Below are 27196 nucleotides of genomic sequence, written 5' to 3'. Positions count from 1 at the left end.
GTAGACTTCAGTCATAATTCATCTGCTGCGCCTACCTTGTTCCGATATAAGGGCTTACGTCACTTAATTCCTCTCTGGAAAGCAATGTACTTCTCCTCAAGCCTGGACAGCTTTGCTAGCAATGGTTCCCCGCTCACGTGCTAGTAGTGGAATGGAAGGCTGTATCAAAAACACTGCCCCTTGCTACCCATCCTGAGTTGTCAGGCAGCTTTAATCCTGCCGCACTAGAATACATCATTCCCTAAGTCCCTACATGGTCACTTTTAGACTAAGGACAATCTAACCCTGTATTTAACATAGCCCTCTGTTACAAATGTCTGTCATGAAACATACAAGATAGCTGAAGTAATATCTTTTATTGAGCCAACTCCTATTGGTGAGAGAAACAAGTTTTGGAGCTACATAGAACTCCTCTTCATGTCTGGAAAAGCTACTCCATGCATCACAGCTAAATGCAAAATGGCTCAGATTGTTTAGCTTAATTAGTTAGAACATATTCTAATGGACCAAAGTGAAGTCATCTCTGCAGTCACAGGACAAAAGGGGGGGGGTTTAAAAATGTTAGAGTTGTTGTAATAAGCCATGTAATGTGATTAATGGCTTATTCGTGATTTTAGTGACTAGAAAAATTAAGAATTTAAGTTCCGAGGCTCGTCTTTTGGAAATGCTGTATAGGTTTGCTTTGATAGGTCAGATACAGAGCGATCACTTTGTGAAAAGCATTCACAAAGGTGTCTTATTTTGCTGTGTGAGCTCCTTCAAGAACATAGCGAGCATCTGGTTTCACCCACGTAATTGTTACTGGAGCATTTAGTGTACTGAATGAGGTATACAACATGGGATATCCGTGGATCTTACATATGCCTCTTGAAAGGTGTTGGGTGGGGAGGTGTTAATCAATGTAGAAGTAGAAATGCATCTGCAGATTTTGTATCTTGTTCTGGCAGAACCTGGTGCCGCTATAAGTTGGTGTGTCCTGGTCTATGGGAAGACTGTTTCTGATGATGAGGTTGGAAAGTTGTTTGAAGGCCAGAATTGAGAGTTCAGGAACATTTCTTTCAGGATGGGGTCCCCATCGAGTATGGGTCATAATCTGATTATACCTTATATAGGTTCTCCTACATGAATGGTGGCAACTCGGGGTCTGTAGTCAGGGTAGGTTTATTTTTGTACTGAAGCAGGTTCTCTTGGGGTATGTGAGTGGCCCATTCCATGATGAGATCTACTTCTCTGTCCTTGTTTGGTGAAAACAACGAGGAGTCCGGTGGCACCTTAAAGGCTAAAAGATTTATTTGGGCATAAGCTTTCACGGGTAAAAACCATTTCGTCAGATGTACAGGAGACCTTGTTTGTGAAGGTGGTTTTGATTGTGTTAAGGTGCATATCTGAGACTCTCTCTTCAAACCATGTTCTGTGGATGACAGATTTCTTGGTGTTGTTGGAATGATTACTGGATTTATTAAGTTAAAGTATGATGATCCATTTCTTGCCTATCGGGACTCATTGTTGAAATTGACAGTGGTGTCCAGGAAGATAACATTCATGTAAGAGTGTTACAGAGAACAATTAACAGTGGTGGTAGTGGTAGCTGAAGTTGTGGTTGAAATTTATGAAGGGGTTTAAGCCATGAAAATTACAGAACATGCAGTGAAGCTAATGAATGCTGCAGGAGCTCATCAACTTTAATGTCTGCTTCCCCAAAACCAGTGTTTTATATCACCTTAACATTGCATTATGATTTGTTTAAAAGCTTTTCTAAAAACCATATGTCTTATTTAAATTATTATAGCATTTGTAACTATGCAACAACTGCATAATACCAACTAGTCTGAGATGAAAACACTTTTTAGGTAGATATGATTTAATTCCTAAAGTAAAGAAAAAATTAATTTAAAACACTTCATGTTAACTTTTATAACATCTTACTTGTGCTCCCCAAAAAGTGAAAACTTATGGCTGAAAAGCAAATTTCTGAAAATTCAATGGCGATTAATAGTTGATAGGTGTGAAAAGTTTAAGCAGAGACAAGAGAGAACATTTACTCATTTAAAGGAAAACATCCAGAAGTGTTACCGGAGACTGGACTAGAACAGGAAACTGCAAGCAGATAGAAAAACTAGGTGAATAGGAAAAGGAAGTTAATGGCTTGGGGAGGGAAATCACGGATATTGAAGTTAGCCCAGATGGTCATGGTAGAGGTGATAGTCCTCTTTTCACAGAATATTAGCAAAATTACTCTCTTTCAAAGTGGAAAAGGGTAGACAATTAAAGATTAAACAGGAAGATTACATTTCAATACAAATCGAGGATTTCTAGCAACCTAGACACAGTGCACTTAGACACAGAATATCGGATCGTAAGCATTCTGAAAAAAAGTGCTGCACTGAGTCAAACAAGATTTGAAGATAACATAGCAAACATACAAACCAGAGTCCTCAAGGTGCCAGACAGTGGTTTTATAGGCTCTGTGATCATCATACTAGAGAGGAACTGGCCAGATTTATGATAAATGGAGTAAGCTATACAAGAGAAAAGAACTATAAACAAACAAACAAACTATCATAGGATAATTTGTTCCATATAAATTAGGCAAGCATACAATTTGCGAGCAGTTAGCCAGAAAAGGAAATGTTTTAAGAATCTGCCTCGCTTCAAAATATTTTGTCTAGCACATTACCTTGATGAGCTAACCTGATCAGTAATAAGGTTTTAACTTGTATATATAGTAAAAAGATTTGGGTTGGGTTGGGGCTGGCTAACCGTTTGTTAGATAATCCTTCCCAATGTAGACAACATTGTCTACAGGATAAATAGTCTCAGAGGGGTAGTCATATTAGTCTGTAACTTTAAAACAATGAGTAGTCCTGTGGCACCTAAGCCCTAGTCTATATTAGTGAGTTATTTCAAAATAACCCCCCTTATTTTGTAATAAGAGAAGTGTCCACACTACTAAGCCTGTTACCTGGAAATCTGTACTCTGTTTTCCCTGGGGAAAGATGCTTATTTCAAAATAGTTATTTGGGGAGTTATTTCAAATTTATTGTGAAAAAATGTCCTAGCGTAGGCATGCTTTCAGAGACTAACAGATACATTATACAAGCTGTACTTCCCTTAACTGGAATTCTGGTCCATCAACACCCAAGGTCCAGCACGACCATGGATATTCTTGGACCACAGAGTCTAGGAACAGGGAGGTCCAGCGGCAGGGCAGAAGTGTGTGGGGGGGGAGAAGGGAGAGGGGGAAGGAAGACCAGCGACTCAGCCAAGAGCCCAGTGGTGACAAGGAGGCACGGCATGGAGGGAGTTCTAGCCCCAGCAGTTGGGGAGCTCTGGCACCACCAGTGGCCGTGGAACCATGGACACAAAGCCAAGCAACTGCAGAGCTCTGACCCCAACTGTGGAACTCCAGCCACGCTGCCTTGGCCCTGGCAGCAGGGCAGCATGGGCCAGGAGGAGAGGGACCTTCCCTGGTCCAGCAAATCCCCTCACTCAGGAACAGTTAGGTCTTGAGGGTGCTGGATAAGGGAAGTCCACGCTGTATCATGAGCTTTCATGGGTAAAACCCACTTTATCAGATGAGCTGGAGTGGAAATTACAGAATCCAGAGTATGTATAATAGCAAAAATAGTTACCTGTAATTGTAAGATCTGTGTTAATGATGCTAAGGGTATGTCTAGACTGCATCCCTCTGTCGGCATATTTAAATCCCCGCTTCATTTGCAATGTCTACCTGCGTAATCTGCATCCCTCTGCAGACAGAGGGATGCAGTCTAGACATACCCTAATTGAATAAGGCTGAATGTGTCCCTTTCATAGCTTTTGGGCTTGAACAAGGCTGAATGTGTCCCTTTCATAGCTTCTGGGCTTGAACAAAGGTATTAACTAGTTAACACACACAAAGGCAATTTCTTATGCCATTGATATTCACATTTACACATCTAAAGCTATGAATGGAACATTCAGGCCCCTCAAAGAATTCTAGTAGATTAATGAGGCATGATTTTCCTTTACAGAAACCATACTGGCTTTTCTCCAACAAATTATGTTACTCTATGTGTAGGGATGTTAAATAGTGAGTAATTTACTAGTCAAGTACTCGATTGAATTTTCATCGACTAGTCGATAGGCACTTCCGCATTCCTCTTTAAAATATATTTCAAAGGAGAAATGCGGAAATCTGTGTGTGTGCAGCCCAGTGCCAGCGGGAAATCCCACGGACTCCGGGCTGCATACAGGCATGCCAGTTTTTAAATGTAAGAGTCCCCAGCAGGATACTCAGAATCCCCAGCTGACCCCGGGCTCCACATGGCACTGCTAGTTTGAAATGCTGTGGTGGCATTTCAAAAGGGGCAGTGCTGCACAGCTCAACACAGCATCAGCTGTGTGGTGCTGCTTTGAAATGCCGAGGCAGTGTTTCAAAGCAGCAGCGCCCCACAGAGCAGCACTGCCGCTTTGAAGTACCCTTCCCCCGCCCCGCCTTGGCTGCCTCTATCTGATAGAGGCAGCAAGGTCTGGGGGAGGAAATCGACTAGTCATTTAGTCCTTAACATCCTTACTATGTGTCTGATAATTATATTCTTTACTATAGTTTCAACCAGTTTGCCTGGTACTGAAGCTAAACTTACCAGTCTATAATTGCCAGGATCACCTTTAGAGCCATTTTTGAAAATTGGTGTCACATTAGCTATCTTCCAGTCATTGAGTACAGAAGATGATTTAAAGGATATGTTACAAGCCACAGTTAATAATTCCACAATTTCATATTTGAGTTCTTTCAGAACTCTTAGGTGAATGCCATCTAGTTCTGGTGATTTGTTACTGTTAAGTTTATTAATTTGTTCCAAAAGCTTCTCTAATGACACCTCAATCTGGGACAATTCCTCAGATGTGTCACCTAAAAAGAATGTCTCAGGTTTGGAAATCTCCCTAGCATCCTCAGCAGTGAAGACTGATGGCAAGAATTTACTTAGTTTCTCCACAATAAACTTTGTGTCGTTGAGTGCTCCTGTACCATCTTTATCATCCAGAGACCCCACTGGTTGGCTAGCAGGCTCCCTGCTTTTGACGTACTTAAACTTTTTTTGCTATTACTTTTTGAATTTCTGTCTAGCTATTCCTTTTTGGCCTTTCTAATTATATTTTCACATTTAATTTGACTGAGTTTATGGTCCTTTCTATTTTCTTTGCTAGGATTTAAATTCCATTTTTGAAATGAGACTTTATCTCTTACTGCTTTTTTTACTTAGTTAAGCCACAGTGGCACCTTTTTTGTTTCTCTTACTGTGGGTTTTTTTTTCCCCAATTTGGAGTATACATTTAAGTTGGTCTCTATTATGGGGTCTGAAAAGTTTCCATGTAGCTTGCAGGTATTTTACTTTTGGTATTGTACCTTTTAATTTCTACTTAATTAACCTCCTCATTTTGGTGCACCTCAGTTAGGCTACTGTGGTGTTTTTCCCACCACAGGGATATTAAATTTAACTATACAGGCAGTCCCCGACTTACGCGGATCTGACTTACGTCGGATCCGCACTTACGAACGGGGCTTTCTCGCCCCGGAGGTCGAGGTAGCGGATTGCTACCTGCGAGTTCCGGGGCGAGAAAGCCTCGTTCGTAAGCTGCTCCGGTGCCCCTGGTCTGCTGGAGACCGTCTCAAGCAGACCAGGGGCACCAGGCGGGTTCCCGCACTTCTGAGGCTTAGAGCGCGGGAACCCGCCCGCTGCTGCCGCTTGGGTCCCGGTGCCTGTGGTCTGCTGGGGATGGTCCCCAGCAGACCACAGGCACCGGGACTGAAGCCGCAGCCACGGGGGGGAGGGGTCCCGCGCCTCTGAGACTTTGCCAGAGCAAAGCCTCAGAGGCGCGGCACCCCACTGCCGCTGCTGCTCTGCTCCCCGTGTCCCTGGTCTGCTGGGGGGGGGGGGCGCGCGGATAGTGCCCCCCCCCCCCCCCCCCAGCAGACCAGGCTTTTGTTTTGGACCCTGGAGCAGAGCAGCTGGGGCGCTACGGATTGGTCCTGCAGCACCAGCTCTGGGCACTACTGGACCAACCCGGCAGCACCCCAGCTGCTCTGCCCCAGGTCCTGATTCAGCCGCTGCTGGTCAGTTTCAGCAGTGGCTCAATCAGGACGCCTGGGGCAGAGCAGCTGGGGTGCTGCTGGGTTGGTCCAGTAGCGCCGAGGGGTGCTACTGGAGCAACCCAGCAGCACCCCAGCTGCTCTGCCCCAGGCGTCCCCAAGTCAGCCGCTGCTGAAACTGACCAGCGCTGACTACAGGAAGCCCGAGGCAGAGTTGCTCTGCCCCAGGCTTCCTGGAATCAGCGCTCATCAGTTTCAGCAGCAGCTGACTTGGGGAAGCTTGGGGTTCTTAAGTTGAATCTGTATGTAAGTCAGAACTGGCGGTCAGTTTCAGCAGCGGCTGAATCTGGACTCCAGTTCCGACTTACATACAGATTCAACTTAAGAACAAACCTACAGTCCCTATCTTGTACGTAACCCGGGGACTGCCTGTATTATGGTCACTATTTCCAAGCAGTAGAGCTCTAGTCACCTTTCGGATCAGATCATAAGCTCCACTTATGACTAAATCAAGATTCTCTTTCCTTTTGTGGGTTGCAAAGCCAACTGCTGCTAGAAGTAGTCATTTAAGGTTTCAAGAAACTTTCTCTCTGCATCCCATCCTGAGGTGACTTGTACCCAGTCAATATGGGGATAGTTGAAATCCCCCATTATTACTGCATTTTTTTATTTTTATAGCCTCACTTATCTCTTAGCATTTCACTATCACTATCCTGGTCAATTATATATCCCTACTGCTATGTTCATATCATTAAAGCTAAGAATTGCTATCCATAAAGATTCTATGGAACAAGTTGATTCATTTAGGATATTTACTTCATTTGATTCTATATTTTCTTTCACGTGTAGAGACACTGCCCCACCAGCACAACCTGTTCTGTCCTTCCCGTTTATTTTGTACCCTGGTAGTGCTGTGTCCCATTAGTTATCCTTATTTCACCAAGCTTATTATATGAATATCCTCATTCAATATGAGGCACTCTAGTTCAGCCACAAGCAGCGAGGAGTCCTATGGCACCTTATAGACTAATAGAAGTGTTTGAGCATAAGCTTTCATGGGCAAAGACCCACTTCATCAGATGCATGTACATCTGCCTATGCGCCAACACTTGTTAGTTTATAAGGTGCCACAGGACACCTCGCCGCTTTTGCAGATTCAGATTAACACGGCTACCCCTCTGATAGTTCAACCACCTTATTATTTAGACTTCTAGCATTTGTACATGAGCACTTTAAAAACTTCTCACTATTTAACGGTCTGCCATTATCTGATGTGACTGAATGGGGTTCTTTCATCTGACTGTTTCTCATCTGATCGTATACCTATCTTATCTTCCACCCTCTTCTCTTTACTAGGACATAGAGAGCGTCTATCAATAGGCCCTCCCCTAAGGGATGTCTCTGTCTAATCCATGTGCTTCTTGGCATCTGTCAGCTTTTCCCCAGCCCTTAGTTTAGAAAAGTTAGTTTAAAAAGTGCCTTTTTAATTTTAAAAGCCAACAACGTTTCCATTTTAAATTAGATGAAGCCCATCCTTCCTGTATAGCTGCCTCCTCTCTCGAAAGTTTCCCCAGTTCCTAATTCATTTAAACCCCTCCTTCCTATACCATAATCTCATCCACGTGTTGAGACCCTGCAGTTCTGCCCATCCACCTGGCCCTGCACATGGAACTGGAAGCATGTCAGAGAACACTACTATTGAGGTCCTGAATTTCAATCTCTTTCCTAGCAGCCTAAATTTGGCCTCTAGGACCTCTCTTATATCCTTCCCTATGTCACTAGTACGTATATGTACCACAACCATTGGCTCCTCCCCAGCACGACATATAAGCCTAACTAGATGTCTTGAGAGAGCCACAATCTTCACACCAGGCAAGCAACTAACAATACCATTTTCTCCAGAATGTATACAGTCTCTAGAATATACATTCTCGGACAGTGACTGTATACATGTAGGGGCAGTGATTATTACCCTACTCTATGTTTATACAACAAATAAAAACCCATTCCTGACTAGGGATTCCAGGCGCTGCTGAAAAGTTTAACTGTTGTGAGTAACTGTTGTGAGTATCAGTCCCGAACACACTAAACAGGCAGCAATTAGAGATCCTTGTTAAATACGACTTCACAAATTGGAAAATGGTACATTTCACACTTGAATATTTGTAAATAAATTAGATTTATGTTTTTTTGGAGAGTAATTTGGGTATTGCCCCATAACTCTTGTTGATAATCATATTTCACAGAGCTACAGCTTTCCGTCAGGACATTATTAGTAAATATATGTTGAAATATTTAAGTAGAAGAAAGGCTCAGTATAGATCTAACAGCGAATCATTCTTAAAATGCACCATAAAATTACATAAACGTGTATCCTTTTCCATACAGATTGTATTCTTCCTGCCCCACAGAATTGTTTGCTGGGTATTACATGTTTTACAGCACAAATGTCATCAAAACGTAAAATGCTCTAAATCATTTCCTTTCTTTCAACATTATTTTACACTCACTATATTAGGTTTATCTATCTACGGACAGTTTAAGAATTAAGTATTTGTGTCTACAATTTGCCAGCACATTAATATTTGTGGCAGAAAAAAATTATACATTGGGTTCATGCTGTACTGCTTGAGGCATCTCAAATAATTCATTACTTTTCCTTGAATGCACAAAGGAAACTGTAAAAAGGATGTATCTCTTCTCACCAGAACAGAAGGCATCCAGTTCAAGAGAAAAATACGAGTGGTAAGTTGTCCAAAAGAAAAATGTGCTAGATAGCAGTTGTTCAGCAGCTTGCTATTAATTCATGTCAACAAATCCCATATCAGGTTTCAAAACCTTAAGTGCATGATTGGCTCCAGGTATCTCTGATGCATGTACAGGAAGTCCTCCCTATAAGTTGCCCCAGTATACATCTGTTCTGTACTAAAGTCACTGATGCTTGTAGGAACTGATGCGTTATAAGTCCTCCCATTCCCCGCTCTTAAGTCACACAAAAAAAACCCAAAACAGTTTGCGCAAATGGAAGTCAGCCATGGAAAAAAAATTCCCCACTTCAAGCTGTTTTGCTACATCAAGTTTTTTGGAATGTATCTTGGACTTATAGCGAGGATGACCTAAATTGTATCAACTAGCAAATAAACATACCAGTCAGTCATGCACATAGTCTCAAGGAACACCACCAATGTAAACAGAGTGTGTAATTTTATTGTTATCTATAGATAACATACGAATATGCCCACTACATATAAAATTTGTGTGGAAAAATTATTACGTTTGCAAAGTAAAGCATTCAAAATGTAGACAGTGCCAGCACTAAGGTTGCCCATGCAATTTTATCTTATACAACTGCATTACATTAGTCTTGCAACCACATATTTCTTCCACAACACCTGCCTCACAACGAATGGCTGGTACTTAGCGAGCGAGGCTTCTATTGAGTATTTCTTTTTTTTTTTCCTCACCAATGTGCGGTCTTGAATCTTTGCTATTATACACCACACCCACACCTGCACAGAATATGGAATTGATTTCCCCATGAGCTTTTCTAGAGCACTCATCTCCATAATATCTCAGTCTCCAACACATTCACGACTTTGTCTTTGCAACAACCCTGCAAGTTAAGAAGTGCTTTTACACTTGAGAAATGAGAACAGATTTTAAAGCCAAATCTCACAGAATTTTAATAGCCTAAATTAAGGCAGTTAGGGATGGATTTTTCCAACTGCTTGTTTTTGTTAATAGCACTTTATACGTTCAAGACATGGCATATGCATTAATTAAATAATCCTCATTACTCATGTGAGGAAGGGGGGTAGGTATTATAATCCTCATAATAACTGTAACCTAGTATCATTTTGTGTAAGTGGGTGACCTTGTTTCTGGTATGGTCTTACTTTTAAGTAATTTCCTTTGCAGCCCTAACAACATTCTTTTTGCATAGTTTTTCCTCTTGTTCCCACACAAATTTCCTCATTTTTAATAAGAAAAATAATTCTGAGTAAAACTGACCATTAGAAATATGTTTCTTATATAGAATTTTCTTATTTTATTCTTGTTCTGCTTAAATCTGTATCTAGACTGCTAGTCTAGATTAATTAAAAAAGGGTAGTGTTAATCACTATAAAGTATATATAAGAACTAATCCGTATCTCCAAACTGCTTAGAGTAAATTCACAGACATGTTAAAGAATAGGGTGAAGAGAGATGCTGTACACAAGCAAAAGGGCCCAAAAGTAGCTTGCATGGTAGAGCCATGACTTTTCTGGAAGAGACGAACAGAACATAAGAATGGACAGACCAGTGGTTTATCTAGTCCAGTATCCTGACTTTCAACAGTGGCTGGTGTCAGACGCTTCATATCGAATGAACAGAAAGGGCAACTGGCCAAGTGATCCATCTCTTGTCATCCAGGCCCACCTTCTAGTTGCCAGATGTTTAGGGACACCCAGAACATGGGGTTGTGTCCCTACCATCTTAGCTAATAACTATTGGTGGGTATCTTCTATTATCATCATATCTAATTCTTTTTTGAACCCAGTCATGCTTTTGGTCTTCACATCATCTCCTGGCAACATGTTCCACAGGATGACTGTGCACTCTATAAAATAGTACTTCATTTTGTTTGTTTTCAACCTGCTGCTGATTGATTCTTACAGGGGAAAAACAACAACTTCCTCCACACCATTCATGATCTCCCCACCATCATCTCTTTCCCCAGCTTTTCCTAGCTGAAAAGTTCATTTTTTAATATCTCTTCACATGGAAGCTGTTCCATGTCCCTTATTTTGATGCCTAGCAAAAAGTGGAAGTGTTGCAGAAACTGGAAAAGGGCACACTGGTACATGCCTTGTGTGAGTTTTACTTTGTGGGATCATCTACAATGCATGGTATGAAGCAGCAAAATAATTTAATCTTTAAGTTTTGTGCCAAAAGTGACAGTAAAAAAAGTATAAGTGTTCCTTAGACATTGAAGGAGGAGGAAAGAGTTACAGTGTGCTTACCGTATTTTCCGGCGTATAAGGCGACTGGGCGTATAAGACGACCCCCTAATTTATTAGTTAAAAGATAGGTTTTCGTCTTATACTCGCCGTATAAGACTACCCCCCCTTAAGAGGCCAACCGGCAGCGCCCCAGCGCCCCTCCGCCTCCCCAGCTTTGCTCCCGGTGTCCCTGGTCTGCTGGAGACGGTCCCCAGCAGACCAGGGACACCGGGAGCAAAGCCGCAGCCGTGGCGGGGTCCCGCGCCTCTGCAGACCAGGGAGACGCGGAGCAGCTTTTCTCGCCCCGGAGCACAGGGGCGGCGGGACCGCGAGGTCCCGCAGTCTGTGTCCTCCGGGGCGAGAAAAGCCCCATTCGTACCTGCAAGTCGGCGACTGCCTGTATACCCGGCGTATAAGACGACCCCCGATTTTTGGGGGATATTTTTTAGCATAAAAAGTCGTCTTATACGCCGGAATATATGGTATATATTGCTTCAAGCTTTGCATGTCAAAGATAATGCTGTGAGCTTGTATTTAATCACCAAACTATACCTCACTGATCAGCCTCTGAAATAAGATAATATGATCATGAAGTGCGTATGCAGGTCTTAGTTTATGAACCAATTGCTAGTACACTTAATGATGACAAGAGTTTGACACCACTCAGGAAAGAATTTAACCTCAATGGTATGGTTGGACACTAGCTAGAGCCTGGGAAAATGTAACTCCATCTACTATGAAGAATGGATGGCACAAATTGTGCTCAGCCCTAATGTTTGAGAAATGAGGAGTCCAAGTTCACTGGATTTCAAGTGTCTGAAAACAAAAAACTGTTAGTAAGTTAATGGAATATGCCAGTGGTATGTTCCACCCTGCAGCACTTGTGCTGGACAAGGATTTGGGAGAAGAAAAGTTACTAGACTGACAGACAACAAAGATGCACCAATTGCTTATCACAATGACAGATGAAGAAGTTGTGCAAATGGTACAGCAGGGGGAAAAAAAGATTATTAAGAAGCCAGTGATTATGAAGATGAGGAGGAGAGTATTTCAGAAAAAAAACTATCAATAAATGCATTCAGTTGGCAACAAATTTAAGAGGATTAGAGGAAAGGCATTTACTGTATAACTTGGGTCATAACCCTAATTTTTTGGTAAAAAATGACACAGTAAAGAGCAGTGGTCAGCATATGAACAGGTCATTGCAGTTTGCCATTTTTTTAAAACTTGGGAGGGGTGTGTTGGCAAGCTTTTGCCCTACTGGGCTGGGAACTAACCACTGACACTCCAGAACATTTTATGTACCTAGAGTGTTTGTAGGCACAGAGCCCGTCAGCTCCTAGTAGCTGCTGTTCGTCATTCTGGGTCAATACCATTGGCGGGAAGTGGCGGACAGCATGTCCCTTGGACTACACTGCTTTCCACAGCTCCTATTGGCTGGGAACGGTGAGCAGCAGCGAATGGGAGCGAAGAGACTCCATGCCTACAGAAGCTCCAGGTCAACAAAATATCCCGACACGCCAACGGCTTACAATGATGAGCTGGGACCAGAAGTTTGCAAACCCCCGACAGAGTTGGCTTATGAACAGGTCACTGCAATTTTTACCTTTTTTTTTTTTTTTAAACTTCGGAGGGGTTGGCTTATGAACGAACAGGCTTATGATCAAGTATACAGTAATTTCTGAGCAAGAGATTGTGTCTCTTTATATGATACTAGAAAAACTCATTTAAGTACAACCAAGCTACATGATACAAGCCAAGCTGGAAGACTGGCTAAATGTAGCAAAGAGGAGCAATGAGCAACACTACAGTCAGAAATCCTCTTGCCTCAACTCCATCTACCCTAAATATACCTACACCAGAGAACCGAGATGTAGCTCAAATGCCTATGGTGGGAGAGGTAATAATTTAAATAACTCTCTGGCAGAGGAATGGAGAGAGAGAGTGTTCTATTGCAGTTCATTTAAAAAAAAGGAAAAAAATATGTATAATAAAGTAATGTTAAAAGAATACAACATAAATGATACCATTCTGAAAGATGTTAGCAATTATTAGCTGTTAGTACATATTCCAGCTGAAAGCAGCAAATCATACCTTCCAGGTAATATAAAACATTTACCTCCAAGTTCTTTACAGACCAGTTGTTTATGTCACAACATAGTTAAAATACAAGAGTAAAACAGGAATCAGAATTAACAGATTTTAACAAATCACTGTGTAACATTTCTAACTATGTATGATTCAAAGTTATATTTAAATGCATTCCCAACTCAAACATTTCTAAGCATTCAACATGATCCCTTTTATTTAATTAGTCCATTTTATCAGAAAGCATCTCAATCAACTCAGTACTAGAAACCTGTCCACTCTCTGAAATAATAATTCCCAATACCCAGAACTAAGTAGCTTATTCTTTCAGCAACCTTTAAAGCTAAGATGAGATTAAAAAAAAAAATCAAAGAACATTAAGAGATTTGTATGAAGGTGGATCAAAAATTATATTCTAGTGAGTCATTCTGAAGCAGTTAATATTGGCCATGTATTTAAGGATTGTTTTGAGGGAAGAAAAGGAAAAAGCCACTCTTTGCAATCTATCTAAAAACCCTTTCACTATCATTTACTAAGTGTCATCAGAGCCCTTACTGTACTTTATTTGTACATGTAAATGGTAAACCATGTCATGGGAAGAAGTACACAAAATAAAGGAATGGGATCTTTTTGTAAGCAACACTTAACATAATCATGCTCTCGTGCGCATTTGGAAACTACAGAAATGTAAATAATATATAAGCATATTGCTGACCTTGGTAAAGTTTCTAGGCAAGCCATATCCAATTTTCTGTGAATAATAAGAAGCATTCCAAATACGTGTGTGTGTTCCTTTGTATCATACTACTCTACCTTTGAGTAAGAATACAAAAGACTATTCCTATACTTATTATATTCTTTATTTTGTAGCAGCTATAGCTCATTTGAAAAATATAGTTTTCCAACAAATTAGAAATCTTAACATACACAGATTGCTCCTTAATACAGGCAGTCCCCGGGTTACGTACAAGATAGGGACTGTAGGTTTGTTCTTAAGTTGAATCTGTATGTAAGTCGGAACTGGTGTCCAGATTCAGCCGCTGCTGAAACTGATCAGTTTCAACAGCGGCTGAATCTGGATGTCAGGTCTGACTTACATACAGATTCAACTTAAGAACCCCAGGCATCCCCAAGTCAGCTGCTGCTGAAACTGATCAGTGGCGGATTCCAGGAAGCCCCAGGGCAGGGGCTTCCTTAGTCAGCCACTGGTCAGTTTCAGCAGCGGCTGACTTGGGGACGCCTGGGGCAGAGCAGCTGGGGTGCTGCTGGGTTGCTCCAGTAGCACCAAGGAGCGGTGCTGTGGGACCAACCGGCAGTGCCCCACCTGCTCTACCACAGGCCCGGGGCTTTGCTCTACATCTCCCTGGTCTGCTGGGGGGCCACTAGCTGCGCACCCTCCCCCCCCAGCAGACCAGGGACACGGGGAGCAAAGCCGCAGCAGCAGCGGGGTACCGCGCCTCTGAGGCTTTGCTCTGGCAAAGCCTCAGAGGCGCAGGACCCCTCCGCCTCCCGGCTTTGCTCCAGGTGTCCCTGGTCTGCTGGAGACGGTCCCCAGCAGACCAGAGGCACCGGGAGCAAAGCGGCAGCGGCGGCGGAGTCCCGCGCCTCTGAGGCTTTGCCAGAGCAAAGCCTCAGAGGCACAGGACCCCTCCGCCTCCCCGGCTTTGCTCCAGGTGTCCCTAGTCTGCTGGAGACGGTCCCCAGCAGACCAGGGGCACCCGGAGCAGCTTTTCTCGACCCGGAGGTCGAGGTGGCGGGACCGCTGTACTCTGGGCGGTCCCGCTGCCTGCGAGCTCCGGGGCGAGAATGCCCCGTTCGTAAGTCGGATCCGCGTAACTCGGGGACTGCCTGTATACAAAATAATTCTTTAAAATGCTTGCTTTGACACGCAATTTGAAAAAAACAGATCCCATCTTCTCAAAATGCGTATGTGCAGACTTTATTTTATTAGTATTCATGTTGCACATTAACTAATGGATATTTCTTGTGCTAAACTTCCTATCCCAGGGGCTCTTTGAATTAAAGATTATTGATGTGTACTCCATCAATTTGAACTGATTTTAACGTCACCATTATTTTAACCCTATTTTATAATCCACTTTTGAAACAGTCACCTTACTACTAATCCAATATTTTCCCTTTCTTGATTCTTCCTTGACAATTATATCCTGTGCACAACAGTTAACTATACAGAATCAAATTAATGCAATACAATCAATATATGACCACTGTATAGGTTAAGTCTAAATACCACATGATTTGCGAATCAGACAGAATAAAAATACTTTCCCATCAAAAAGACAGACCATAAACTAAAAATAAACAAACATGATACCAACTTCTCCCCCCAAAAAAGACGCATTAAATCCAAACATTAAAAATATATAAATATTGAGCATTACTATTCTTCTTTTCCTCGTAACTTTACATTTCTTATAAAAATCTATGAATAATTTAAGTCTCTCATTGTAGCACTCAATTTAAATCATTTTTCAGTTATATGGTGCTTCACCAGCTAGCCATCACAAGCAAACCATTAGGACGGATTAGGGAGCCTTGGCACCAGATCTGACCCTTAATTGGTCCATGACGAGGCTCCCCGCAGCACGTCTCCAAACCCAACTATGTGCCCCCTTCACACAGGGCTCATCGGGAGCCAGGTCAGTGAGCTTTGGTGGGAGGAGGCTGGTTAGGATTTTTGGTGTTGTGGTAGTTGTTTTTGCGTTTGATGGGAGCCATGTCAGTGAGTTATACTGTTGGGCTTGTTTAGGGTTTTTTGCTTCTCACTTGTGTGTGGCCCTGAACTGTTTTTCCTGTGGGTCAGTGGCCCTGGACCAAAAAAAACCAACCAAACAAAAAAAATCCCATTCCTGCTTTAAGAAATTAGTGTACTAAGACTAAAAGTAAAATAGGAAAACTGAAATCGAGGATTTTCTTTCTATATATAAAAAAAGTTTTTTCTGTGGGATGACAGAGTGATGTCATCATGTCACTATGCATCCTCTCTCCCACTGGAGCCAATTATAGCGAGCTGGGGGGTAGCAGCCCCGCCCCCAGTTTGAACCCCTGGATTTCATATTGGAGGTCTGCTTGAAGATGCATGCCTCGACTCCAGAGGCAGTTCTTAAATGCAACAAGAGTTTGAGCTGCTTGCAGCTTTGCCTTTGGGGCAGGGAGTTTCTCTAAAAAACAAAGGGAGGCAGATGATTAAGACTAACAAAAGGCTCCAGTGGGGGGAGGGGGGGGAGAAGAGGTGGAAGGGCAAAGTCATAAGCTGCCCAGCCTCAAAGACTTTCTCCCCCCCCCCCAGTGCTCAGGAGGGGGGCAGAAGCTGCATGGCCTCTCTGCTCCCGCTTCCCCCAGTGTTCCAGGGGGCCAGGAGCCGTGTTGCACCCCCCTCCCCCACACACCCTAGGTCGGGGGGGAGAGGGGGAGCTGGGCCAGCCTTGCCTCAGTCTCCCTCCCAAAGAGCCAGAGTGGTAGGTGGGGGGTGGAAAGGGCCAGGGGAGGAGAGAGGGGAGTGGAGAAGAGCAAGGGAGAGGTGGGGCAAGAGCCAGGGCAGCCTCGGGGCCAAAGGCAAGGGAAAGAGCCAAGGCCAGGGTGGCCTTGGACCCTCCTTGGGGGCAGAAGAGCCTCAGCCTTGGCCCAACCCCACCCCAGCGCCTGGGGAAAGAGCCAGGCCAGCCTGGGCCTGGCCCAACTCCCTGGTGGCTGGGGAATGGGTGTCTGTCTGTCTGTGAGAGTGTGAGAGAGTGAGAGAGCCAGGGCTGGCCTGGCCTCAGGGGGACCTGGAGGGCCAAGGACAGAGAGCCGGGACAGGCCATGGCTGTCACACCTTGGCCTGGCTCTCCCTGATGGCTGGGGAGGGGAGCTGGGGCTGCCTGCCTCCAGAGAGGAGTGGGTTAGCAAGCATAGCGAAAAGGGGGCACCACCCCTTAGTTTTTATAACATGCAAATAATTTCTCAAATGTATTAGGCAGTCAAGTCCAACACTTACCTGCATTGCTGCTCTCAGATTTTTCCTCTGGCTGGCTTTCTGTAAAAAAAGAATAATAATGTGTGTGTAATCTTGGAGCATGATAAAATTTTTCTAAAAGCATGCCTAAAAATGTAAAAATCCAAGAACATACAAGTGGATAAAAGGAATGAGAAAATACAGGAATCTTTTCTTTAGTTTATAAATATACTTTGAAAGAGGCAATGCCCCACAACAGACAACAAAAGTCTCATTTTTGGAGTCCAAATCTACAACAAAATTCATGCAGGAGCATCCCTAAGCTCTTATTAATAGGACTTCATTTGGGTGGAGGCAGCTGCTTATATGAAATCAATAACAAGACTGGATTTGACTAATGAATAGAAACCTACTTCACAAGACCACACCAATCAAAACTCATTTTGTAGACTTAGAAATGCCAGCTGTTCTGAAAAGAGATCTACACTCAGGCAGTTTGCAAGGAGTAGAAATGGGGAGAGACTAGACAACAGTTAAACCAGGTTAAGTCTGTATGTCTATTAGATATATTCCCTGGTTTCTGAGGGAGACTTTTAAGAATTTCAAGAATATGGGTAGTAATCCTTAATTAGCATGAGATAATCATTTCTCAAGCAGTCCTTTCCAGAGTTTCTTCCATATTAGTACACAAAATAAAAGTTTTTGTAACCATCCTTCCACAGCTGTCTGATTTACTATTTCATTATTATTATTTCCTGTATTATTACTGTAGCCTTAAAAAGCCCCAAATGAAACTAGGACTCCTTTGTGCTAAGCACTGTATATACACACAGTCCCTCCTCCAAGGCACTTACAATAAAAAAGACAAAACAGAAAAGAGCTTGGGGAAAAGAGAGGCAGAGAGTGGGGAAGGAACTTGCTGAAACCCCTACACCAAGGTCTGAATGGCACAAAGTACAAATACACATCCTTGCAGGAGATAAAAGACTGAACCGAACCCAAAATAATTACAGAATTCTGTAAATATATATTTATACAGAAGTGTAACAACTCAAAATTAAACTGAATTCTTTTGCCCTGCCTCCACTGCTCCCTTTGATCTGAGGAAGTGGGTCTGGCCCACGAAAGCTCATCATCTAATAAACCATCTTGTTAGTCTTTAAACTGCTACATAGTCCTGCATTTTGCTTCCACTGCTCCCAAATGCCTTCCAGGTTAGGAACAAAAAACATTATTTCCTCCTTTTGATACGGTGTCACTTCAATAAATATTTGTCCTTAGCTACTCAATTCAACAGACTTGCCAGAGCTACCATTACAGATTATTTACTTACAGCCTGAGTGAGTTATTACTGTAGTTCAGAGAGTAATTTTTTTACTTCAAGTTTTTTAGTTCAATTTGTTTTCTCATTTTGTGCCTGAGAGGACTGACAGGCTGAGGGTCTAACTACATTAGAAAAAATGACACACATTTAAGTCGTAGTTTTAAAGCAGTGGTCCCCAACCTTTTGGGGCTGCCGGGTGCCCGGGGCTGGGGCCGCCGGCGCCCGGGGCCGGGACCACCCGCGCGCCCAGGACCAGCACTGCTCATGTGCCACGCCCCCAGGGGTGGAGATTGTTCGGCAGGCGCACATTGTTCGGCAGGCGCACATAAATGCCCCGGTGGGTGCCATGGTGCCCGCAGGCACCGCGTTGGGGACCACTGTTTTAGAGCAATGTTTTTTCAGATTTCCAGCCTGCCCTGGCACTGCAGACCCATGCTGCACCCCAGAAGCAGCCAGCAGGAGGTCAATGGAAGTGCAGAGTTACTGCTCAAGGCAGGGGAAGTGCACAGAGCCTTGTGTGTTCTCTCCCCCGCCACCACCTAGAAGTTGGGCCTACTGCTGGCCACTGCTGGGGCACAGCACAGTTTGCAGTGCCAGGACAGGCAGGAACCCTGCCTTAGCACCCCCACTGGCCCCCGCGCAGCAATGAGACTCAGTGTCTGACATTTCACAACACAGTACTCGGTTGCAACCCATAGTTTGAAGACTAGGTATGTTAAGTAGCGGTTAATTAACTAATCAAGTAGTAGACTACTCAATTAGTTAATAAGGGAGGGTGCCCACTATACGTAGGCAGCCGCGCTCTTACTACAGTTAAAACTCAGTGCAGCAGCAGGTTTAGCTCTTGGTGGCGGTATGAGCCAGGACTGAGAAGTCCCAGCTAACGCTAGCTTTGGGACCGCTGCAGCGCTGCCTCCTCTGCCCTCCCCCCACACTGCAGAGACAGTGCTGGGGGGGAACTGGCTTTTAAGATGGCTCTTCCCAGCACCAGCTCCTGCTTCCCGATCCCTTGCTGCCTCTGGTACAGAGGCAGCAAGGGGAGGCAGGGAAGCAAGTAGTTGAGTAGTGACTCAACTACCCGATAAACCTAAGCTTATCAGGTAGACTACTCGAGTAGTCACTTACATCCCTACTGAAAACCACTGGTTTTAGAGTACTGAGACATCAGCATGGGGGCACGCAGGAAGACACTTCCATGTGGGTTTAGTCTTGGGCTTCCTTTTAACCTGTTTTCTAACAAGGAATGAAAACATCCCTCCTTTCTCCAGGGAACCCCATAAGGAGCACCGGACCCCAGCAGCTTCCAGTACTTCTGTCATGACACAGGCTGTCTCCAGTTCCTGCTCCTGCTCTGCAGAGATGGGTTACCGGGGACAGCGCGCACACACACGCGCGCGCGCACACACGCGCGCGCGCACAAAAGAGAGAGTTGGCTGCTAAGGAAATCTCAGAAAGAGGGCACTGTCTCTAAGAAATGCACACAATCTCAAACTCAAGGAGTGCTCCCAGTCTGGCTGGCCTCCTCCTTCCCTACTCCATGGGAACGGATTACAGAGACAGGGAGACACCCTGACATCAGTGCCCCCTCTCCGGTGTGCACAGCCAGCTGTCCACGAGCAGCTGCAAAAGAGAGCAATGTGGGGGGAAGAGCACCTGAACACACACACTGCTGGCAGTGGAGCTCTGCTTATCAGCAAGCCTGCTTTCCTGCCAGAGATTGCAATCAACTGGGAGAGTGTTTAGGATCAACCAGTTGATCACGATCAACTGTGGTGACCACTGTTCTAGTTAAAACAGTAAAAGTGAAACAGTCACTTAACCTAGAGATGTGAACAACTAGTCAACTACACAATAAGCAAAAGCTTATCAGATAGTCGACACACTAGTCAACTAGTTGCTCCCCCGCTACCTCTATCAGAAAGAGGCAAAGGGGAGGGGGAGGAGAGGTGCTTCAAAGGAGCCCGGGGTCAGCTGGGGATTCCCCCTCGGATCCTGGGCTCCATGCGGTGCTGCCACTTTGAAATGCCGCAGGGAGCACAGGGCCAGCAGGGACTGCTTGAATCCCTGGCTGGCCTTGTGCTCCCCACAGCGCTTTCGCCTTTGAAGTTCCTTCAAAAGCGGAGGCACACTTATTGACTAATCAAGTAGTTGATGCAAATTGCACTGACTATTCGATTAGCCAATTAATCTAAATTTAACATCCCTAGCATAACCCTGGCAGTCAGCCACACTCAACCAAGTAAGAGACATCTGCTAATCTTTACCACACCCATCAGAAAGGTGGTGCACAAACATCATCCCCATTATACAGATGGAAAAACTGAAGCAATGTGATTTGGTGACTTGCCTAGAAAGAATTAACAACTGGTGGTATCAATCAAAATGAAGTCTCTAAAGAAGTCATTTTGAGTAGTATTGTTTAGTTTTCTGATCACAGAATGCAGGTTCTTTCTGATCTTTGCAAATATTTTGGAATCTGCTATTAACTAGATAGATCTAAAAGGCTACTGATCCTTCTACTTTTACAGTTAACGTGGTTATCAATTGGTGTTCTGCTGCTACAGCCTCACAGTCCCCACAGTCCCCCCATAAAAAAACCTCAAACAAACAAAGAGGTATTCAATTAAACCTCAGAGGCATCTTGGACAACAGAACATGTGACTAAGTGCTAGACTCACAAAGTGCAGAAAGCTAGAAAGGATGGTGGGAGCAGAAAGGACTACCTTTCTGTTTTTTATAATTTTATTCTTCAGAAATTTCGAATTTCATTTCACCTTTAATGGAAGGGTAGAAGACCTGGGGAGTGTCCTGCCCTCTAATGGTATTGGACAAATATAAAAAAAAACAGCAGCTTTAATAATGTTGCAGAAGTTATTTTGTTCAGCAACAGCAACGGAGTTTAAAAAACTCAGACTATCATTTAGGCCAACTTTAGTATGAAATAACCACACAAGATGCTAAAAAAAATCTTGATAACTGAGCGTTTTACAGAAAACAAACAAAAAAGTAATTATAGTGAAGTTAGCATCATTGCTTTAATGAAGGAGGAGAACACCATTTTTCTAGGACTGTAATCACTTTCTATAAGTAAAATCTTTTCTCCAAAATTCTTAAAATGGCTGGTACATCCGAGGTTTCAAAGATGTCAACTGTTTACAACAAACCCAATGTACAAACTGTGAATATTAATTCTGGGTGGTATATAATTGCATACCAACAATCTAACACTGCAGTTCTGCATGGCAGCTCAGAAAGGGTTTTCCGCATGGAAAGAGACAAATTCAGCTGTGGAAAAAGAGAAATAGCTGGGTGGAGAGACATGAGTGCAGCATATTAAGCTAGATGGGCAGATGAAAAGGGAGGGGCAGAATAACCTGGAACTTTGAATGCAATAACAAAAAGCTTGAATTTGATGCATTAGAAATTTTCTGGAGAAGTACTAGTCAGGAGAAACTGGAATGGAGGATATTAGCAGCTGTATTTCTGTTATGGACTGGAGGTCATGACAATACACATAATCAGCCCATCAATCACTGAGTGCCTCTTGGAGAGAGACAGATAATATACAGTAAAACTCCATTGGTCCGGCATCCAATGCTTCGGCACTCCTGATGGTCCAGCACCATCAGGAACCCAGAAGTGCTCTGGCTGCCGGACAATTGGAGCTGCTCTGCGCCCGGCTTCCCCGATTCAGCCGCTGCTGAAACTGACCAGCAGCTGAATCGGGGAAGCCGGGGGCAGAGCAGCTGGGGTGCTGCCGGGTTGGTCCCGTAGTGCTGCCCCTCGGGGCTGCGGGACCAACCCGGCAGCACCCCAGCTCCTCTGTCCCAGGCGTCCCCAAGAAACTGACCAGCAGCGGCTGAACCGGGGATGCCTGGGGCAGAGCCAGACTATCGGAAGGGGGGGCTATGAAGGGTCATGGGTGGAATCCCTCTACCCCACCCCAGGACCCTCATAGCCCCCCCTTCCGATAGTCCGTCATATAAGATAATCCGGCACCCCCTGGGTCCTAAAGGTGCCGGATTATCGGAAGTTTACTGTAGTTATTTTCTGTGCTATTTATGTTAGAATTCTCTATAACTATTTAACAGAAACACTTACACAAGATTAGAAGACAGAAATTACTTTCAGTAGGTGTTCAGACACTACACTGATGGGAGCCATATAAAAACCTACATAACTTTTGTTTTAAGAATTTGGTTCTTTATTTCCTAGAAATTTTCCATGCCACTTTTAAAAACAAACAGTCATATTACATATCATATCTCAATGTGGCAGCTTGACCTAGGAGTATTTCAGACATATAGTAAGTTTAGATTTTAAAAAGGAGCATTTTACTTGTGTCTAGGAGCAAGTCACTGGAAGCAGACAAAGTCCAGGACCTATGAAGCCAAACTCAAAATTTCACATATGCAGTGCCAACTCCGCCTTGTTTAATGGAATTATCCACCTTACACTAAGTTTGAATTAGCCCATAATGTAAAATCTACACAAAGCCAATATATTAAGCCTGATCCTGCTGTTCTGAATCACACAAGTGGCGTATTTCCCCAATCAGTGTTACCTAAGGTCTAATGTGGTAAGAAAAGCACTCTTCTTCATCCGTAAATCAAATATTTGAAAGTTAAAATTAAAACTTAGAGTCAGCTTTTCCGAGCTACCTGCTGTCACAAAATGATGCAAAGGACTACTAAAATAGGAAGGAAACTGATTTATAGTCACATTCAGAAAAGAAAGAGTACTCCTAAATATATAACACAATCACCTTCCAATTTTTGATCCAGAATTGAAACGGTCAAATTATGCTACTTTCTAGCCAGATAGTGGCTGCCAGAAGAAAGCTCAGAAATGATCAGTTTAATCAAACATGATCAGTCTAAAAGAGAAACCTAACCATATATTTTTTTAAAAAGTAATTTTGCTCAGTGTAGCATATTGAAATATATGCAAAAACCTCCAAAAACATTCCCACCCACACCCAAAAATTACAACTATAACAACTGATGACAAAGATAAAATGACTGGAAGCACAAATAGCATTGTTGCATAGCAACTGGTGATGTACATATGGTGATGTTTATGAAACAGGATGTCGTTCATATTTAATGCAAAAATACGACCAAACACTAGCCTGGAAAACAAAAGAAACAATTGCGTTCTGGGTTCCCTGTGCAATAATCATAGAAACCACACCTCCCAGTAACCCATTTTTCATAAACTGATCTTCAGGAAAACCATGCCCAGACATAGCAATGTTAGATATCATGTAATTGGATAGTCGTTTAACCGCATCAAAATTTACCAGTTACATGACTATTTGATAGTCACTGGGGCTGGGAGCCAGTGCACTCCCAACCCCAGTCCCAGGGAGCCCCCTGCCACTCCACACTGCAGCCTCTGACCATGATGGGGGGGGGGAGGGTCCAAACTCCCTGCAGACTGGGGCTGAGCCCGGAGCCGCTGCAGACAGAAGCCCCTCTGCGGCAGCCTCCTCCGCCCCCTACCACTGCTGGCTTTGATAGAAGCAGCAAGGGTAGGGGGACAGGTGGCTCCTACCTTTCCCCCACCCCTGCTGCCTCTGTAGAAGGCAGCAAGGATGGAGCAGGCGGATCTGCAGAGCCAGAATGCATAAAAAGCCGCTTAAAAGCCAGCTCCCCGTGTGTATTGGCTCCCACCTGCTCCCCTCACCCTCTGCTCTGTTGCCTTTTTAATCACAGGGCTGGGAAGAAGGCGATCCAACCAACGCTTGTGGGGAGCCGGTTCCCGCACCCCACGTTGCCTCTGATACAGGGGAAGCAAGTGTAGAGGAATGCGTGTAATTGACCAGATTAACTAATAAACCCAAACGTATCGGTTAATTGTGTAGTTGTCTACATGTTGACATTCCTACTCAGGCATTGGTGTTTTATCCAGCAAGCAGATACATACATATTGCAAGTAGCATTCATTAATATCCTATCAAAAAAGATTGTAGAAGTCAAATCAACCAAGAAACATTTTTAGGCGTGGAAACCAGCTATCAATCTACACTCATTAGATATTTCAATTATTTTGTAGTTGAATAGTATGGCATATTAGGTTTGTATTTTTACCTGGTGTTTTGGAATGCAGTACAATACTTCATGCTGTTCCACAGAACTAGTCTTAAAATATGCAAAGTGTGCAGAACCAAACTGATTGGGAGAAGAAAGGTTCCACAAATGTATCAACACACAAAGCCTAATATGTTTTGAGAGGCTTACAGATTAGATGGGCCAGATTTTTAAAGGTCTTTCAGTGCCTCAAGATGCAGTATAGGGACCTACTGAGATTTTCACATGGACTTGGACACCTAATTCCCATTGTATACAACCTATATGGACACACATGATCAGTAAGCAGACATACTGATCTGTCTGAATCAAGTCCCAAAGTGGGTCCACTTTTTTTTCCCCACCTTTTGGATTTTAACAAATATTAAGTAACCATCTTTCTCATGGCAAGAACATTAAGTGGAAGCTCTTTCAGTAGCCCTGGAATTATCCAACATGAATTATCCTTAACATGTTGTAGGGATGCTAAAATGAAGGCTTTTGGTAAAGGTGTAACCGCTGAAGTTTTCAGCAGTTACACATTTACACACGGAAGGAGGGTTGAGGAATCAGGTGGCTCCTACGGAGCTGCCTCCACACACTTCCCCTCTGCACTCCATAGCTGTTTTTGTATGTTAAAAGCCTGCTTCTCACTCCACACTGCTCCCTCAGATACAGAGGCAGTTGTGTGTGGGGTGGGGGGGGGGGGAAGTGTGTCCTTGTGTGTAACCGTGAAGGTTAACCGATGAGCTCTGGATCATTGGTTAACTGCTTGAACATGTGAAGGATCATCTATTAGTTCTCAAGTCTAAGCCCTTACCCCTGTTCAGGAAAGCCCATAGAGCAGTGTTTCTCAAAGTGGTCCACGGACCCACTCTGAGAAAGCTGCCACCAGGCCACTCCGGTTTGTGTACCTACCAGCTCTGCACCCACAAAGCCTCGCTGCTCCCATTGGCTGCAGTTCGCTGTTTGCAGCCAAGGGTAGCCACGGGAAGCAACGACCTAGGTCATGCTGCTTCTTGTGGTTCCCCTTGGCAGCCAACGGCGAACCACAACCAATGGGAGCTGTGAGGCTTCGTGTCTGTGGAGCCGGTAGGTAAACAAACCAGAGTGGCCCTGTAGCAACTTTCCCAGAGTGGCTCTGTGGAGCATTTTGAGAAACACTGCCACAGAGAAATAAAGTGAAATAGTGCCTTAAATCTGGGTAGCAACTTCTCTCTGGCTACTGTTAAGAGCAGCAAAGGCAGACTTCAGAGGCAGCTATGTTTATCCCTCTCTTCTCAGCCAGGAAGCAGGCTGCTATCCTAAGGTCCATAGGAAGAGGAGGGGAAAAATCAGAAAATATCTCTGTGTTATGAACATGCCCTGAAAGAAAGTGGAAATAGATTTAAACTGGATTTGTATGAATTTTTTTGTTTCAAGATAAGCACAGTGTTCAGGAAAGGTGTTGACTTGAAAGCACTGGATAATGAAGTATTCCCATTTATCTACAGAACAAATGCATTTCACCCACATTGTTTTACAAATGTCTCAACCTGGACTAGGAAGGAGCATTTAACATGGAAGAACGATTTCATACTAATTCTATCTTCTGGCCACCTGCTCAGATTGGCACTTCTACCAGCATTTTTGTTAACTGTTGTGCAGTTTGTGACAGACATTTTAAAAACAGAAACAGGACTGGACTCACCCACACATTCCATGGAGGTAAGGAGATGTAGTGATAATTGGGGCCTGGTTGGCTTACTCCACCTGTGAGTCAAACCATGGGAAAGCTGATAAAAGTTTAAGAAGTGTTACAATAACCTATAACAATGAATTTTGATGTGAAAAGGTACAAAAGATCAACTACTATAAATTAAGTAGTTAAGTATTAAAATCACATTTGGGACCAGAAATTAAACTAAAATTAGGCTTCACTGGTGAATAAGTTAGGGAGGGGATGGACTATTCCACCCCTCATCTCTTTTGGGGGTACTTAAACATTCTGGATCAAGACAAGCACAAGTGCAACAATTGCTGACTGGAAAAAAAGAGGAGCAAGCTTCACCATTATGAGTGCCACACTCCACAACCTCCTGGGTCACTAGACTCCATCATGACACCACTGGGCATTTGTCATCCTATTCCTGAGAGATGTCCCAACCAAATCAGACCAACTGAGGTATCCAAATGATGTTACTGCTTCCTCAGATGTATTTCAACCACCACCTCTACCTATGTCCTTTTCCTTTCCCATGTTACTTTTCTTTCCTATCCTTCTCCATTTTCCTTCTGTTTAAAAAAGTCTCATTTACTCAGCCAAAACATTGTATTTTGCAGCACTGCTATTAACCTGTGACCAAAGCTGCAACTAAAAGCAATGTCCCATCTACCCAACATTGATAAGTGGCTGATAAAACCACATACATGTGCCTGTTTTTTTTTCAGCAGTAAGACTGGAAATAAAAATAATCAAATTACTTATGTTCCCTACCAATGCTGTTCATCACACCGAACACTTGTTCTACTAGAGTTGGTTCCTGATAAACTCCTCAAATTCTGTTCAGTAGAGCCGTATGTCTAGAAACAAACATTATGTACTTACAGGTTGGACCTCCCTGGTCCGGCACCCTTGGGACCTGACTGATGCTGGATAAGAGATTTTGCAGGACCAGGGAAGGTAAATTTGGACCCGTGCCACCGGCCCCCCCGTTGGCCTCC

The 27196-nt window shown here is 43.7% G+C and overlaps 1 protein-coding gene across 1 annotated transcript in view; it reads right to left on the bottom strand.

Moving 5' to 3' along the window:
* The window catches only part of GTF2F2 (general transcription factor IIF subunit 2), a 139724-nt gene that overhangs the window by 96037 nt on the left and 16491 nt on the right, over positions 1-27196 (bottom strand). Inside the window, exon 5 of the mRNA XM_075918994.2 lies at positions 17141-17179. Coding sequence (XP_075775109.1) covers positions 17141-17179 — 39 coding nt within the window. The remainder of the gene's footprint in view (positions 1-17140; positions 17180-27196) is intronic.

Source organism: Pelodiscus sinensis, chromosome 1 (assembly GCF_052426305.1).
Source record: "Pelodiscus sinensis isolate ZL-2025 chromosome 1, ASM5242630v1, whole genome shotgun sequence".
Classification (NCBI taxonomy): domain Eukaryota; kingdom Metazoa; phylum Chordata; order Testudines; family Trionychidae; genus Pelodiscus; species Pelodiscus sinensis.
The sequence above is the reverse complement of the archived record's forward strand: the minus strand, read 5'-3'. Positions and strand labels throughout refer to the sequence as shown.